Source organism: Chelonoidis abingdonii, chromosome 22 (assembly GCF_003597395.2).
Source record: "Chelonoidis abingdonii isolate Lonesome George chromosome 22, CheloAbing_2.0, whole genome shotgun sequence".
Taxonomy (NCBI): Eukaryota; Metazoa; Chordata; order Testudines; family Testudinidae; genus Chelonoidis; species Chelonoidis abingdonii.
Window position 1 is genome coordinate 2242591 of NC_133790.1, and position 16437 is coordinate 2259027.

At 46.9% G+C, this 16437-nt stretch overlaps 2 protein-coding genes across 2 annotated transcripts; one reads left to right on the forward strand and one right to left on the reverse strand.

The window, feature by feature from the left end:
• Positions 1-646: 646 nt before the first annotated feature.
• On the forward strand, positions 647-10271 carry TFIP11 (tuftelin interacting protein 11). Its single transcript, XM_075060049.1, has 12 exons — positions 647-1200; positions 2116-2269; positions 2922-3078; positions 3626-3753; positions 4301-4453; positions 5172-5681; positions 6312-6418; positions 6668-6836; positions 7066-7309; positions 7671-7813; positions 8187-8352; positions 9805-10271. Exons 1-12 carry the CDS (start codon positions 1004-1006, stop codon positions 10158-10160), a joined length of 2484 nt encoding a protein of 827 aa, XP_074916150.1. The 5' UTR covers positions 647-1003; the 3' UTR covers positions 10161-10271.
• A 940-nt stretch (positions 10272-11211) lies between these two features.
• On the reverse strand, positions 11212-15790 carry SRRD (SRR1 domain containing). Its single transcript, XM_075060050.1, is given in 8 exon segments — positions 11212-11722; positions 12165-12210; positions 13427-13578; positions 14018-14116; positions 14191-14453; positions 15472-15520; positions 15523-15732; positions 15734-15790. Coding segments are annotated over 8 exon segments (1059 nt in total). The 3' UTR covers positions 11212-11539.
• Positions 15791-16437: the final 647 nt, after the last annotated feature.

Consider the following 16437-nt stretch of genomic DNA (forward strand, 5'->3'; position numbering starts at 1 on the left):
GGACAGGGCAGGGGCACGTGGGGGACAGGGCCTGTGGGACCCTGGGGGGCAGCTGGGTGCCCCGACCTTGAGCTGGCTGGGACTGCGCCCCAGGGGATGGGCTGGGCGGGGACAGGCAGGGGCTGTGGGGACCTGGCGGGGGACCAGGGCAGGGGCATGTGGGGGACAGGGCCTGTGGGACCCTGGGGGCGCTGGGTGCCCCCCGACCTGTGAGCCTGGCTGGGGATGGCCTGGCGTGGGCCAGGGCAGCGGCACGTGGGGGGAGCCTGGCGGGGGTAACCAGAGCCGATTTGGGCAGGGGCACGTGGGGGGGCAGGGCCTGTGGGACCCTGGGGGGCAGCTGGGTGCCCCCGACCTGTGAGCCTGGCTGGGGATGGGCCTGGCGGGGGCCAGGGCAGCGGCACGTGGGGGGGCAGCCGGGTGCCCCCGGCCTGTGGGTGCTAGACCACGTGCAGCAGCACCTGGGGCCTGGCCCCCCCGCTCAGGAGTGGGGGGCCTGGATCCCTAGGGGCAGGGAAGGGGCTGGGCCGGGCTGCTCCGCCTCCTGCCGCAGTCAGCCAGCACCATAGAGAGGCGAGGCCAGGACGGACAGCTGGGCCGGCCGCTCTGCCTCCATGTCTCTATGGTCAGGGGCGTGGCTTGGGCAGTCGCGGCGCGGCCCCGGAAGTAAAGGCCACAGCTTCCTGTTTCCGGGTCAGCAGAGCGGGTCGCGTTCGCGCAGCGGAGCCGAGTGCCGGCGGGAAGCCGGCGGCCCGTGTGACCGCAGGCGGAGCCCGCTCTCCCCGCGCGGTGAGCGGCCGGCACTCGGGGTCTGTCCTCGCGGTGCCCCCTGCAGCGGCCCCTTGTCCCCCCCCCGTGTCACCGTCTCCTGCGGGCTGTGCCCCCCCCCGTGTCACCGCCTCGCACGGGATTTGCCGTTTCCAGCCCCGTGTCACTGCCTCGCGCGGGCGGTGCCCTGCCCCCCCACACCCTGCTGCCCGCTCGCTGACTCTCCCGGGCCATCATGTCGATGTCCCATCTCTACGGCAAAGATGACGATGGTGATGTGGAGATGGAGAAATTTGAAATCACGGACTGGGACCTGCAGAACGAGTTCAACCCCAACCGCCAGCGCCACTGGCAGACCAAGGAGGAGGCCACCTATGGCGTGTGGGCCGAGCATGACTCGGACGACGAGAGGCCCAGCTTTGGAGGCAAACGGTACGGGCAGGTACCAGTGCCCTGCAAGCTCTGGCAGTCCTGTGAACACACAGAATCGTCCCTTTGTTGTTAGCAGAGCTGATAAGCTAAAGTAAGAGTCCAAATGAGAGACTGATTCCTTAGTGCAGTACCAACAGATTTCTCACTTCTAATTTGATTCTTTGTCAGTCTGCAAAGAACTATTAAGGCGACTCCTTTACAAGTTCTATAGGATATTTGATTTTGTATGTTTTCCTATGAATGTAACTCAGTGACTTGATGTAAAGAGCCTGATTCAAAAGGCGAAGGTCTCTAGGAAACTCTGCTACTGTGGCCAGTTTGAGATTGTAATGGCTTTGGAGGGTATCTGTGTGGAGAGGGGAGGGGTTAATGTTTAGTTCAGTGTGTTATCAAATGGACTGAATTCTTCATATATACACCTCTACCTCAATATAATGTGACCTGATATAACACAAATTCGAATATAATGCGGTAAAGCAGGGCTCCATAGGGGAGGGGGAGGGCTGCGCACTCTGGTGGATCAAAGCAAGTTTGATATAACGCAGTTTCACCTATAATGTGGTAAGATTTTTTTGGCTCCCGAGGACAGCGTTAAATCGAGGTAGAGGTGTAGTTTGGTTCCGAGATTTGTTTCCTTATTGCCCAGTTAGTAAGTGGTTTGTGAGGGAGATCACCAGGGTGCTAGGTCATAACTCATTAGAGAGAGCCTTGCGCGCACACTCAAAACCAACATTTCCCATAACTGAAATATCAGAAGTTTGAATTTAACAGCTTGTAATGCTATTTCTTAACACTGAGTTTATTTTGAAATCAGGAAAATCTGCACCAAGGTTTTTCTGAGTGTGTGCATTTCAAGTTCTGATTCAATGGAACAGTGTTACAACAGCATGACTGTGAAATCCCTTTTTTGTGCAGTTCGCGGGACTACTCAGCCCCTGTTAATTTCATCAGTGCGGGACTAAGGAAAGCTGCAGCTGAGGAAGTGATAGAAGAAGATTCAGATGAGGATGAGAAGCCCATTAAGCAGGAAGAATTCCCTAAAGAGTTGGTACCAAAGAAATTAAAAACAGTGAGTTATTCATAAAAGTACCTACCAGACCTATTTAAGTTATTTACGGAGTATCAGCCATGGTACAGTCTAGGTACTGGCTCAGTAATACAGCAGCTGAGAAGGGAGAACAGTGGCCGTGGAGGGAGGAGTTTCCCTTGGCTTTTCTTAGTGTATTTTGATGGATTGCAAATGTTCTTGGGAGGTTCACTCCTCCCCAGGCCTCTTAAGCCCCTTCCCTTCATTAATACTCATTTTGAGTTGAATGAGGTTGAAGTAAATGAATATCCAGGTTTTGCTTCTACCCATCAGTGATAAATATTTTTTCAAATTATTTCGTTTCACAGAACTAAATGTGACTAGCATAAGCAAATTACCAATTAAATGGATTACAAATCCAAATCCATTTTTCGACTGTTCAGATGCAAAATATCAGGAACCAATTTATTTCCGCCCACAATAGAGCCTTACAGATCAGCCCATAATGGGAACAGGGCTACAAACCCCCAACTCCAGCAGTGGGCCTGGGGGGCTTTCTGACAGAGTTCGAAGAGCAGCACAGAGTGCAGGCTGGTGAGGCTCCTCAGGGGCTGTCTCATCTTGAGACAGATGGCCAGGAGCTTGGTGATTATATCACTTATCTGGTATTGGTTTTTCTTTTTCTTTTTAACAGGGTGGTAATTTCAAACCCAGCCAGAAAGGATTTATAGGAGGGACCAAATCTTTCATGGACTTCGGCAGCTGGGAGAGACACACCAAGGGAATAGGGCAGAAGCTTCTTCAGAAAATGGGTTATGTCCCTGGCAGAGGGCTTGGAAAGAATGCTCAAGGTACCGTGTGTTTTCCCCAAGAGTGTGCGCCTGAGATGGGGATTCTTTAAGGAAACTGCAAACTTGGTTCTTGTTTGCCCACCTCTTCTTCAGACAAGTTGGATCCTCAAGATCAAATCCAGTTGTATTAGTTTTAAATAATTACAGTAGTAATTAGATGAAATTGACATATGGTGGGAGAGTGCACAATCTCTGATTATGTAGAATGAGGAGGAGACAATTGGAGGGAGATTAAATTAAAAGGTATTCAACTTGGAACAATCAAAGGAAATGCAATTTTGTGCAGTGTATAGAATTCATTAGCATCGGTGGTCAGAGGAACATGCTACAGCAGGTTTTTAAAAATGCCTGAAGATTTTAGGGCCACCAATAACAATGTGTGACTGCAAAATACTGACACTGCTGAAGACAGAATGCCAGACTGATGATCTGTGCCAGTTTGATAACTCTCTTTTTCCTATAGTGACCTATTTACAGCTTTTCCTGTTCAAATGGTTAGACTCCACTTCCTAGCTGACATTCACTGACTGTTCTGAACCCCTCCCAGGTATCATCAATCCGATTGAGGCCAAGCAAAGGAAAGGCAAAGGGGCCTTGGGAGCATATGGCTCTGAACGAACCAGTCAGTCCTTGCAGGACTTCCCTGTTGTTGACTCCGAGGAAGAGGCTGAAGAGGTATGACTCTTGGTCTGTCTGTGTCACAGGGTTAAGGGCTCCCACTGTGTTGAAGACTCCCATCGCAATGTGCAGTACTAGGGCATTCTCCCATGTCGAGGAAGCCATTCAGCTCAGTGGCATGCAGGAAGTTACAGATTCCATTCCTCTCCTTGTAGTTTTTTTTTGTTTTTTCTCCCTATCCCTTGAAAGAGAGACTTATGCTAATGGCTTTGCCCTTGCTGCTGGAATCTGACTTGCTAATGCTCTGGGACTGTAAAGCCTGTTTGTTCGGCTGGGCTAATGGGAACATTTGAAGGGTTTTTTTCCCTCTGTCCTGGGAATAAGATCCAGAAATGTACTGGTTAGGACCATCTGTAACATGTTTGACTCGGCCACAGAATTTCAGCCAGTAACCTGCCATTAAGCTTTAATCTTTGCCCATTGTTTTTATACACTGCATTCTTTAAGGGACCTGAGCTGAAATATTCTTGTGTAAAGAATCCTATGACAGACTTGCATGGCTAGCCAGCATCCTGAATCTCTGGTCTGACTTTGGCTTATTTAGGAATTTCAGAAAGAGCTCAGTCAGTGGAGGAAGGATCCTAATGGAGGCAAGAAAAAACCCAAATACGCCTACAAGACAGTAGAAGAATTGAAGGCCAAAGGCAGGATTGGCAAGCAGCTCACAACTCCTCAGAAGGAACTATCCCAAGTTAAGGTAAGACCAATATCCAAAGCAATGATATGTTTAAATCTCTAGGAGATTCGCATCTGCCTAAGGTGCATCATCCTCATTATCATCCATACAAGACAGAACGAAAATACTTAGCAGAAAATCTGCAGAACATGTGGCAGGATCTTGTCGTCTCTTTCAGCAAAAGTGCTGGTTCTGCGAGTACTTAAGAATCATAAGCTTTGGTTATTGACAGGCTAATGAGAATCAAATTCTCAACCCCGAGGGATAGTGACTGGACTTGTCCTTGGTCTGCTTGTCTGAAATCAGTTCTCGAGGTAACAGAACTGCTTAAGACTTTCCTCCAGACGCAGCATGCAGTTCCTTATGTTATAAGGTGACTTGTATTTATGGTCTTGTGCAACAGTAGAGGGGAAAACATAGTCCTTTTTCTCCAGATACAGGCAGATAGAAAAGATCTTTTCTCTGCTCTTATTTCTGCCTCCAGCTCCTAATTTCCTGTGACTCCAAATCCTTAGCGAGGCTATAACTGCATGGAGTGCAGTTGCTTTTGAGAGAGACCCAAACTGCTGCATCCTCAGTTTCAGTCTTCTTGCTCAAATAACTTGGTTATATTAATAACAACTGGAAGCTGCTGAATTGGCAGGATAGCTTCCAGTCTCAATCCTGGGTAATGGGTTTCCTTTGAATAGCAGTATTGAACTCTGGCTGTTTAGACACATTTGTGTTTGTTTATTGGAAGGTTATAGACATGACTGGCCGGGAACAAAGGGTTTATTACAGTTACAGTCAAATCAGCCATAAGCACAATATCCCAGATGACAATCCTCAGCAGCCACTGGGCAAAGACTCCAAGCCCCAAGCATTTGCCTTGCCAGAACTGGAGCACAACTTGCAACTTCTCATCGATATCACAGAGCAGGAGATCATCCAGAATGACCGGCAGCTGCAGTATGAGAGAGACATGGTTGTCAACCTAACCCATGAGATACAGAAGATGTCTGAAGTCCTCTCGCATGAGGAGACAGCAATTAGCAACCTCAGCAAGGTCCTGGAATTGGTGGAGGAATGCGAGAGGCGAATGCAGCCTAACTGTGACAATCCACTTACCTTGGATGAATGTGCAAAGATTTTTGAGACCCTCCAAGATAAGTATTATGAGGAATACAGGATGTCCGATAGAGTGGACCTGGCAGTAGCTATCGTCTTTCCTCTCATGAAAGATTACTTCAAGAACTGGGATCCTCTCAAGGTGAGTACTGGGTTTGGCTTCAGTATTTTATCACTTAGGACAGAAAAGATTTTTGTAGTTTGCTTTGATTTAAAAGTTGACTAAACAACCATAGGATATCATTCAGTTTGTCTATTGCAGTAAATGTATGCATGCAAAATGTGGGAGCACTCTTAACCTGTGGGAGTCTCAATGTTTGGGTGCTTGCCTGGAGACCCGTTATCAAGGGGCCTGATTTTCAGAGGCTGGTGGTGCTCAGATGAAACAGTAAATGGCGAGACAGGTCCCTTTCTTTTTATTGCATGGGAAGTCTGTCTAACTTGGCAATGAAAGGGTGTGCTGTCCAGCAAGTCATGCTATTTAGCACATGGATAGATAAAACATACAGTATTATATCTGTAGTATGTAGCTTTAGCGTTTACAAATCTTTTTTCTCCTTGCCCTGGTGTCTTTGGTTTATATTAAATCCACTCCAGGGTTATACCCTGGTGGGAGACTGACTGCCACATGTTGTCAGCTTGCTGTTTGTCGGCAGAGGGGAGGTAGGGAAAAGGTCTCTGTCTGTCAGCACGTTACCACCCCTCTGCTTTACATGCTAATGGGCAACCATGAAAGAAGTAAATGTTGCCCTGGCTCATTTTTTCTTTTCAGGACTGTATGTATGGCACAGAAATTATAGCCAAGTGGAAAAGGCTTTTAGAAAATGATCAGTTGTTATCGCACAGTGGGCAGGACCTAGCAACGGATGCTTTTCACAGGTAACCAATGGTACTTGTGTGCAACACTCTCAAATGATGGTCTCTTGGGATGGAGAAAAGTGGGTGGAAATGCACTTTCCAGATGATGCCCTTTAATGAACTGAAGTGTCTGTTAAAATCCAGCTGTCAAATGTAAACAAAGTAGCCTTTTTAATTCCTTGAAGTCCTCTATAAGAGACAAACCAAATGTTTAACATTCACTTATATCAGAGCTAGGCTGTAGCTTAATCCTGAGTTCGATTTTTCCAGGCTCATGTGGGAAATGTGGATGCCGTACATAAGAAACATAATAACACAGTGGCAGCCGAGAAACTGTGGCCCAATGGTAGATTTCTTGGACAGCTGGGTGCATGTTATTCCTGTTTGGATATTGGATAATATTCTGGATCAGCTTATCTTCCCCAAACTACAGAAGGAGGTAAGATGAGAGGTCCATTTACACTGAAGCCACACTCTGAACCAATGTTCAAACCACCATGAGTTACGAATATTGGATAACTTTTTCATTTTGGAGCCTCAGGGCACCATTATTAACAGTGGGATGCTTTCATTATAATTTTGTGTGCATTTGGTGGAGAGGGGCTCAGCTGCTTAGGAGTCACTGGGTAGATTTATTTCTATTGCAGTAACTTTTTGTTTGTTTCAAGGTTGAAAACTGGAACCCTCTGACAGACACTGTCCCAATCCACTCTTGGATTCACCCCTGGCTTCCACTGATGCAGTCTCGATTAGAGCCATTATATTCTCCAATCCGAAACAAGTTGGCAAATGCACTGCAGAAATGGCACCCCAGTGACTCCTCAGCCAAACTGATTCTTCAGCCCTGGAAAGAAGTGTTTACACCAGGATCTTGGGAGGCTTTCATGGTCAAAAACATTGTGCCTAAACTCGGTGAGGCAAGCCAAAGAAGAGTCACCCACAACCCCCCTGATGCCATCCAAACTGGTTTAAAGTCTCTCTAGCCTAAAGTAAAACTCAGTGTACTGTTTCAGGATGTATGCTTCTAGCAGAGAGTAGCACCCAGTAGAGATTTAGCATACTTGCCTTTTTGGAGCCAAGGATGGCTTCTGTAGCTATTCAGATTATCCAAACAGTTTAAAGAGTTTGAACCCTGTTAGGCAGCATCTTTGATTTAAGTCCTCTTTGACCACTTAAACTGCTAGCTGAATAGGTTGAAGTACTTCCTGCAGTTTAAAGCAGCCAGTGTGCCAGCAGAGCGGTTCCTATTCTGACTTCTCTCTTCTGTCCCCAGGGTTGTGTCTCAATGAGCTCGTCATCAACCCGCACCAGCAGCATATGGATGCATTTTACTGGGTGATCGACTGGGAGGGGATGGTCTCTGTGTCCAGCCTTGTTGGAATTCTGGAGAAACACTTCTTCCCCAAATGGCTGCAGGTGTGTAGTTAAGAGACTAACCAATGAACTGTTCGCTTTAAAGAACAAACCAATGATAAGGTGGTGGTGAATGGCTGTGAGGGACTTAGCTCTGGCTGTTGCCAGGTGAAATATTTTATTGGTTAAACTCAGAATTCCAACTCCTGCCCAGTGTATACTGCATGGCAGAAATGGCTTGAATGTTAAATGCAGACATTTCTTAGTGATGGCTCCGTGTATATCAGATAGAGACTGTGCTTCTTGAGCAGACACAGATTTACACTCCTTTCTTCTTAGTATAAGCACATTTAGAATCAAACTAATTGATACTAGGGGGAGGCGTTGATCCATGTTGGTGCCACTCCATTGATGTGTGTTTTTCATTTCTTTGCAGGTGCTGTGCTCCTGGCTAAGTAATAGCCCCAATTATGAAGAGATCACCAAGTGGTACCTTGGTTGGAAGTCTATGTTCTCAGACCAGGTGTTAGCACATCCATCGATCAAGGACAAATTTAATGAAGCTCTTGATATCATGAACCGGGCTGTCTCTTCCAATGTTGGTAAGTAACTTGTTGTGAAGGCTTCACCATTTCTATCCTACCTAATGCTTCCCAGTATAGCAGTACTTGATTCTTCTATTCAGTCAGAACCCCTGCTAACTACAATTTCCATAGATCTTGCCACCACTCATGCAAAAATGCTTTTGCTTCTGTTCCAGAAATGTGTGGCACTAGACTTTTCTTCTGATAGCTGCAGTTGACTGAAATATAATTTTTTTTTGTACAGTTGTTTTCATATTTAAAGGGCAGAGGTATAGAGATGTTAGGTGTCTTGTATCTGTGTGTTTGTACGTCAGTGATTAACATAAGAACGGCCAGACTGGTTCAGACCAAAGGTCCATCTAGCCCAGTATCCTGTCTACTGACAGTGGCCAGTGCCAGGTGCCCCAGAGGGAATGAACAGAACAGGTAATCATCAAGTGATCCATCCCATTCCCAGCTTCTGGCAAACGGTCTGGGGCCATTGTTCAAATACTTGGTTTCTAAAGCTACAGTCTGTGATCTTAGCTTTGTGGTGAAATTTGGTGCTTCTTCCCAGCACTATGGAAGTGTCCAGTAGGAAGTACTCTTGGGAATTAGTACAGCTTATTAGCAGCTGACAGGATTGTACAGGGAGAATTAGACACATAAAAGGTGCAAAACTTAAGAGACGAATAAACTGTCTGCAAAACCCACTTCCCTGTGTGTCCTTCCCCAGCAGTGAATCAGCTTCTTACCCTGCTTCTTTTAAAGTGTTATTGTATAGTCCTGTGGAACGACTGTGGGCCCATGGCACAGTACAGAAGGTAGTCCACAGAGTCAGTCTTGAAGGCTGCGTTATATTCCTATAGTAAAATAATGAACCAGATACACAGCTATAGGCGTACATTGTACCATACTGGGAATTCACTGCCTCTGAGACACTCCTAGCATGGTACTCAGAACAGCCACCAAGTGACACAAAGCCTCTGTGTGTGTGGAGCTGCTGATTGATGTTGAGCTCTTTAAGGCTACTGAACTGCCTGGCTTCTCAGCAGTCACTCTGTCTAACCTGCTACAGACAGCTGGTCTGATTGCAGGGACTTGGGGGTTTGCATGGAGCATGGCATGTTTGCCCAGATTTCCCTCCATGTCTAATGGCATTGCAGTGGAGCAACTTCCTACAAGCGTCCCTGTCCAAACTGTTCTAGACACTCTGAGATTCAGTGACAAAGGCTTGTTTTAAATCTTGCCATTTGTCATAGTTCAATAGAATTGATTTAGAGAATGTTTCACCTGAATATCCTGCTATCTCTTTATCATCAAATACTGTAAAAGATGCACAATAGCATTTACGACTGCCCCTCTGACTCTGTCCCACTGGACTAGGTGTATGCTGCACCCCTGACATTCAGCATTTAGGTTCATCACTGTATCCTGTTCAAAAATGGATTGGAAACTTGCCTTCACCTATTTCACTTTTTCCCCAAACAGGTAGCTACATGCAACCAGGTGCTCGGGAAAACATTGCCTATCTCACTCACACAGAGCGGAGGAAAGACTTCCAGTATGAAGCTATGCAGGAGCGGCGAGAGGCTGAGAACATGGCCCAACGGGGCATTGGCATGGCTGCTAGCTCTGTGCCAATGAATTTTAAAGACCTCATTCAAACAAAAGCAGAAGAACACAATATCGTCTTCATGCCTGTGATTGGGAAGCGGCATGAAGGAAAACAACTGTACACATTTGGACGAATTGTGATTTACATTGACAGGGGCGTTGTGTTTGTACAAGGAGAAAAGACATGGGTGCCAACCTCTCTTCAGAGTCTTATTGATATGGCTAAATAAGGATCCTCCTCTGTGCCAGGAGCATTGTACATAGTAAGTATTGTCAAGATTCACATGCTAACAGTTGTTTAGTGTGACTGTATAACAATAAAGAGGTGACTTGACTTTGTAGATCTGATGGATTTTTCAGTTCCTTTGTAAGATTTTTTTTTTAACAGTGCTGTTCAGACAGCACACGTTGGTAAAGTTAGCATTTAAAAGGTGCTGTTGAGTGACAGATACAGTTGTCACGCTTTAAACTAGATTAGCAAGCATATCAGCTATGCAAAAAATGTATTAAGAATTTCTCACCTAACTCAAAAAGAACAGGAGTACTTGTGGCACCTTAGAGACTAACAAATTTAAATCTGTTAGTCTCTAAGGTGCCACAAGTACTCCTGTTCTTTTTGTGGATACAGACTAACACTGCTGCTACTCTGAAACCTGTCACCTAACTCAGCTTCCCCATGAGGCAACAACTGCACCGATAAAACTCAGGAAAAATGTTTCTGCAACTTGCTTGGCTGATGAAATCATGCTTCCTGAATTCCAATTCAATGTGTGGGTAACTCAGCATTTCTTTCTGGTTTTAGCTTCATCCTTGCACTGGAATCCTACAGGCAAAGCCTTATGATAGGTAATGTCATACGCAGGCCTCAGAGTAGGTGGGTGGTGATGCTTCAGCAAACTTAGAGGACATCTGCCTGGAAGAACTTGCCCAGTATCTGTATACATATTAGTGATGAGTTGTTTAAGGCCTAACACTAGAGGTACTCAAGATCTGGATCATCATGCAAGAATGCAATCAATAGCTGACTTTCCAAGGCAGTGAACAGGGAAACCCCACCGAAGTCCATAGCGTCTTGATGCAGTATTTTTAACTGTGGTTGAGAACCCCTTAGCATCTCATTCTCTCTGTTCTGTAGGGGGGCTGATACAAAATATAGATCTAAACTTCTACCTCGCTGAAGGCCAGCCTTTTTCTGGGGAGGTTATAGAAAGCAGGCCCAGTCTTCTAGGAACTGGTCAGTTCAACACAGCCTGTCACTTCTGAAAGCACAAGACGCAGATGTTAAGCAAAATGAAAAAAGGACTAGTATGACTTTATTTAGTGAATAATAGAGTGTAAGCTAACATACAGTTTTCACTTTTTAAAAAAGGTCACTACCTCGGAGAAAAATCTGTCACATTAAACTCTGGTCGCAGACACTGCTGCTGCCTTCAAGATTTCTGGCTAAATGTGTTAGCCAGCCCACACTTTATATAGATAGTTGTGGTAAGTGAGCTTAACATCCCCTTACTATAAGTGAATGTAGCCCTGTAAAAACAGGCACAAACTCCAGGGAGTAATTAAAGGTTCCATTTCAGTCTGGTCCTAGCATGAAACAACTCCATTTGTCCTATTTCCTGATAATCTCCAGGTCATCACATTCCTGGTACACTGGCTCTTCCTGAAACTGCCAGGTTTCTGTTGGGAGCTCCTTGAGTTTTTGTAAAGGAAACCAGTGGATGGAGGTGTCATTAAATATATCCATATACTGAGGATGAATTGGAAATGCAGCTTCCTCTGTCCCTTTTAAAACCTAGGCATGGTTGAACAGCAATTATGCAAGATACAATAGAACATGGTTTCCATAATCAAAATCAATCTTGGTAAAATGTGTGGAAACTAGAACACATGAAACTGGGAAGCCAAACTAAAATCTTGCATGCAGTGCATCATCCAGCCCTTAAACAGGTAAGCTGGGCTCCTGCCAGATCCCTTTAGCTGTAGCACAGTGGTTTTCTAGCCTTTTTTTCCATTTATGGACCCCTAAACATTTTTTATTTGAGGTGTGAAACCTTAAACCCTTTGGAAACCTTAACCAATCTGTGGACTACCCCAGGTTGAAAAGCACTGCTCTGGCATGGGAGAACCAACAAAAGGGATTATTACAAATTATGTAACTGTTCTCATTAATTTATCATCAATATCTAGAGACTGAGGTGACTATCCAATATGTTTCTTAAAATAGTAAATTGTACCTTTGCTATGTACAAATAATCTCGCTCTAATATTCTTGCCAACAACCTAGAAACAAAGACAAACATTAGTACAGGAACCAATTGACTTTACTGTTGTTTTGTGTGTTGGAAGCATGTATTAAGAGACAACCTGAAGTTAGTTAACACACAAGGCAAGTTGTACAGAATGTATAAAGCGTCTATTTGAAGGAAAGCACAGATGAAGCCCTTAGCATCACGCTTAGTTTAGCTCGATGGAGTCTACCTCACTACTTATTTCTGTGTGCATGTGAAAACTAGCAAAAGCAACTGGGCCTGTACAAGGGGCAATTTTGAACACATTTAAATATTAGTTTGTAATGAACTCAGGTTATTCCAAGGTCTGCTCAGACGTTACAGGAATATGGAGAAAAAGAACAAAGTCACAGAGAAAGTCAGAAATAAGGCAGAGGCTGCATGTTTAGAAAGTGACATGACAAGTTTACAAGTGCATGGTCTTGTTCTCCAGGTGGTGATCTTAGCCCATAACCTTTCCAGTGTGAGGAGTAGTAAAGGAGTGGTCTAGACATCTGGCAAGTCCAGTGGGGAAGGTTGAGGTAATGTAATAGGATAAACAATTTCTTTATCTGCCTTGTGATGCTGATTGTACAGTGTAGACACTCCCAGACTTCACTGGAGGGGCCTGCTCATGCCCACTGAAGCTAGTTCTGTTCCAACTGAATCAATGGCGACATCCCATGAGCCAGAGGAGCAAGGTTTAGCTCTGTGGCTAAAACTGGTTTATAACACAACACTTCAGAATCCATTTTCAATCACAGATACATATATTAATCTTTCCCTGCTGTGCCTGCCCACAGGCAGAAAAGTGAAATGTATAAACATGGAGACCTGCACTGCTCCTGTGACCAAACCTTGCCCAGTCTCAAGAAAAGGAAGCCAGAGGCCTCCCAAATTGTCACTGCTCTACAGAAAAGAGCCTCTCAGCTCAGCAGTGTTGTAATCCCCAAAGCAGGGTGCATGGAAGTTTAATTGACTAGATCTTATCTGAAAGGCCACAGACTTGGCAGCAAGTCAAAGCTTTATTGATGGATTGAACCTTAAAACCTTAAACTGCAGAAGACATTTGCACTGATGATTTTAAGTTCTGTATGAAAAGACAGCTTCTCCAGCATTTGTGAAGATATCTCAGAAGCAGGTAAGCATAAAGGTTAACTGTTGTAGTGAGAGTTAGTGAATGAATTTCTGCCTTAGATGGGAGGACATTAATTGTTTTGGGTACCTACCTTTCCTCAATCCCTTTAAAACTGTTTCCAATAATGATCATTTTGGACAGTGCATCTACAGACCAGTTACTCCAGAGCAGATTGTTATACAACGCTTTTCCACAGTGGATCATATAAAAGATGGTGAATTCATGAATGTGGTGTTTTCCCTCCTGCAGAGAAACAGCATTTCTGAAGGTTACTCAATCAGCTTCCCTGGTTCTGTAAGCACTAGGGCCCACTCAGTGGCACTCAACGGTCATTTAAAAGTGCTCAACATTGTTTAAGCCCAACGGATTTCTTGGCTGGCTGAAAGTTACAACGCATCTCCCAGGGAAAAGTTGATGCCAGGGGAAATATGCCACTTCCATAGAAGTGCTGCATAACTAAAATGTGACACTTAGACCCTCTGTCAGAATCATAAAAGGGCTACAGGAGAAACTATGCATTGACCAGACTAGAATTAAGTGAAAGGCAAAAACCCTGCAATATGTCTGCATCAAATGCAGATGTAGGAAGGACTGTTTTTAATTTCTCTGGAGTATACCTTTTTTCTGTTCATTGAATAAATGTTACATACATTTTAGAGATCCCAGCCTTAATCCACCTTACCTCATTCTCCAGGACAACTGTTACACTGAGGTCATTCAGAACACTAATTTCCAATTCAGAAAATAAAGGATCAAAAATATAGCACTGACTTTTGGGAATCTGCAAGAAAGAAAAAGTATTAGAAGTTACACGGCCAAGTATCCAGCTATTTAAACATAGGGTATAGTTCTTACCTGTAACTTCTCCAGTAATAGAAGCAAGAATGCTAGTTGGTAGCGAGAAATGACACACGAGGAAAAGCTTCCAATCCCATAACATACACACCGCAAGTGACCGCTTTTGCAAGCTGACTCTCCTGAATGCGAACTGGGTTTCATAACAGACTGATGGGATGGTTCAAGTTGCAGGTTTTCAAATGAAGACAGGACTTCTGACATAGACCCTGGTGTTTTTTCCCCTTGCTCTAAGCATTTGCTGAGGGATTCTTGGATGGCTCCTGGACAAAGTGAATGTCAGGCAGGTGTCAGAAATGCAGAAGTATGAGATGTGCTTATATACATCCTGTTCTAATGTATATCTTTAAAGCTCACATTTGCTGTTGAGGCAGCGCACACTTTTTCCAAAAGAAAGCCCCACTCACTGCGCTGTTGGGACCATCCCAGTTCTCCCTGGTAGAAAGAATATTGATGTGATTCACTATCTCAGGGAGTAGGGGACAAAATAGATGGATGGGCAGCAAATGAGGAAAACCTCTTAATTTCCCAACCCAAAACAGTTTGAGTCAGTGAATAAGTTAGCACATCCCTGTAAGAGCGGTTGCAGAATAGAGCCACATGCAAGAACTTTAGAACAGAATATTTTGCAAATGGTGTATAATCCCATTGGGGGGCATTTATCATGCTTTTATTCCCTTAGACATGATTTTACAGAGGTACAGATGAGCAAAGGTGAACCTTATGCTTGTGATAAAGGTGATATCTCTTTGGCTTCTCAGTTGTGTCCATGTTTTTTTATTATGGGGCAGCCAAAAACATGGTAGGTGCTTCACAGAAATGAAGCAAGTTACAGAACCTGGCCCGAAGAGCTTGTGGTCTAGATTCAGAAGTGACCCCACAGATGACAGAGTCAAACAAGAACTGCAGGGGAAAGGTATGGGCTCAGTCTTACATCTAGCCCTCAAGTGCACTCATTTCAGCTTGTCCTGCTGGTGACATGAGTCTGAAGCAGGACCATCACACATTAGCCATCTCCCATTCTCCATGGGGCCACTCCACCACAGCAGCCAGCTGCAGGAGTTTTGGGCTGGAAGGAGCCTGGGCCTGGTTTAAAGAACATAAGTGATCTCCCTCCCGCCATCCATCTCCACCCTCTGACAAAGAGAGGTAGGGACACCTAGTTCCTAGTTCAGTCATCAGTTCCCGCTGCAGGCTCTTCTCCCCAGCCAGCAACCCAGCACCAGGCAGTGAGAGAACCGGGCCAGCCAGCAGTGACCGACTCCAGCAGGTTCTACTTACTCTGACCGCAGGCCCAGAATGGGGAGCTCAGCAACTCTTCTCTGGGAGAGGGAAAGTGCAGCTGTCACCGGCGGTGGGGGAAGGATGCTGGAGGGGGCAGGGTGGCCATACAGATGGGAATGGGTCTGGGGCAACCTAGCAGGGCAGGAGGAGCCAGGCCTGGGCCGGCGGGGTGAATAGAGAGTCAGGCTGAGCTGACGGGGACCCACCTGTGTGCCTGGGGGGCCGCTCTGTGGGGACTGTGCAGAGAAGAGGGAGCCGGGGCAGGAGGGGTGTCCTGGGGCCCTGTGGCAAATAGGGGGCAGAGGAAGGGATGCATGGCAGGGGGGCTGGGTGAGGGGCGGGAAGCGGCCACTTGTACCGGCCGGGGCTGGCCGCGAGGGGCGCGGAAGGGGACGAGGGGGGGGGGACGAGCGGGCGGGGCGGTGGCTCGGGCCCGGGCAGGAAAGGGGGTGTATGGCCCGGGGCTGGTGGGAGGGCGGAGGGAGGGGCCGGAGGGCTGTACGGCCCGGGGCTGGGGGGGGGGGAGGGGAGGGCGGCACGGAGGGCTGTAGGCCCGGGGCTGCGGGAGGGGCCGGGAAGGGCTGTACGGCCCGCGGGCTGGAGGGAGGCCGGGAAGGCTGTTACGGCTGGGGCTGGGGATAGAGAGGCCGGGAAGGCTGTACGGCCCGGGCTGGGGGGGGGAGGGGCCGGGGCGGGAAGGGCTGTAGGCTCGGGGCTGGGGAGGGGGGGAAGGGCTGTACGGCCCGGGTGGGAGGGGAGGGGGAGGGGAGGGGCCGGGAAGGGCTGTCGGCCCGGGCTGGGGGAGGGGGCGGGAAGTAGCTGTACGGCCTGGGGCTGGGGAGGGGAGGGCCGGGAAGGGCTGTACGGCTGGCCGGGCTGGGGGGGAGGAGGAGGGGCCGGGGGAGGGCTGTACGGCCCGGGCATGGGAGGGCCGGGGGCTGTACGGCCCGGGGCTGGGGGGGA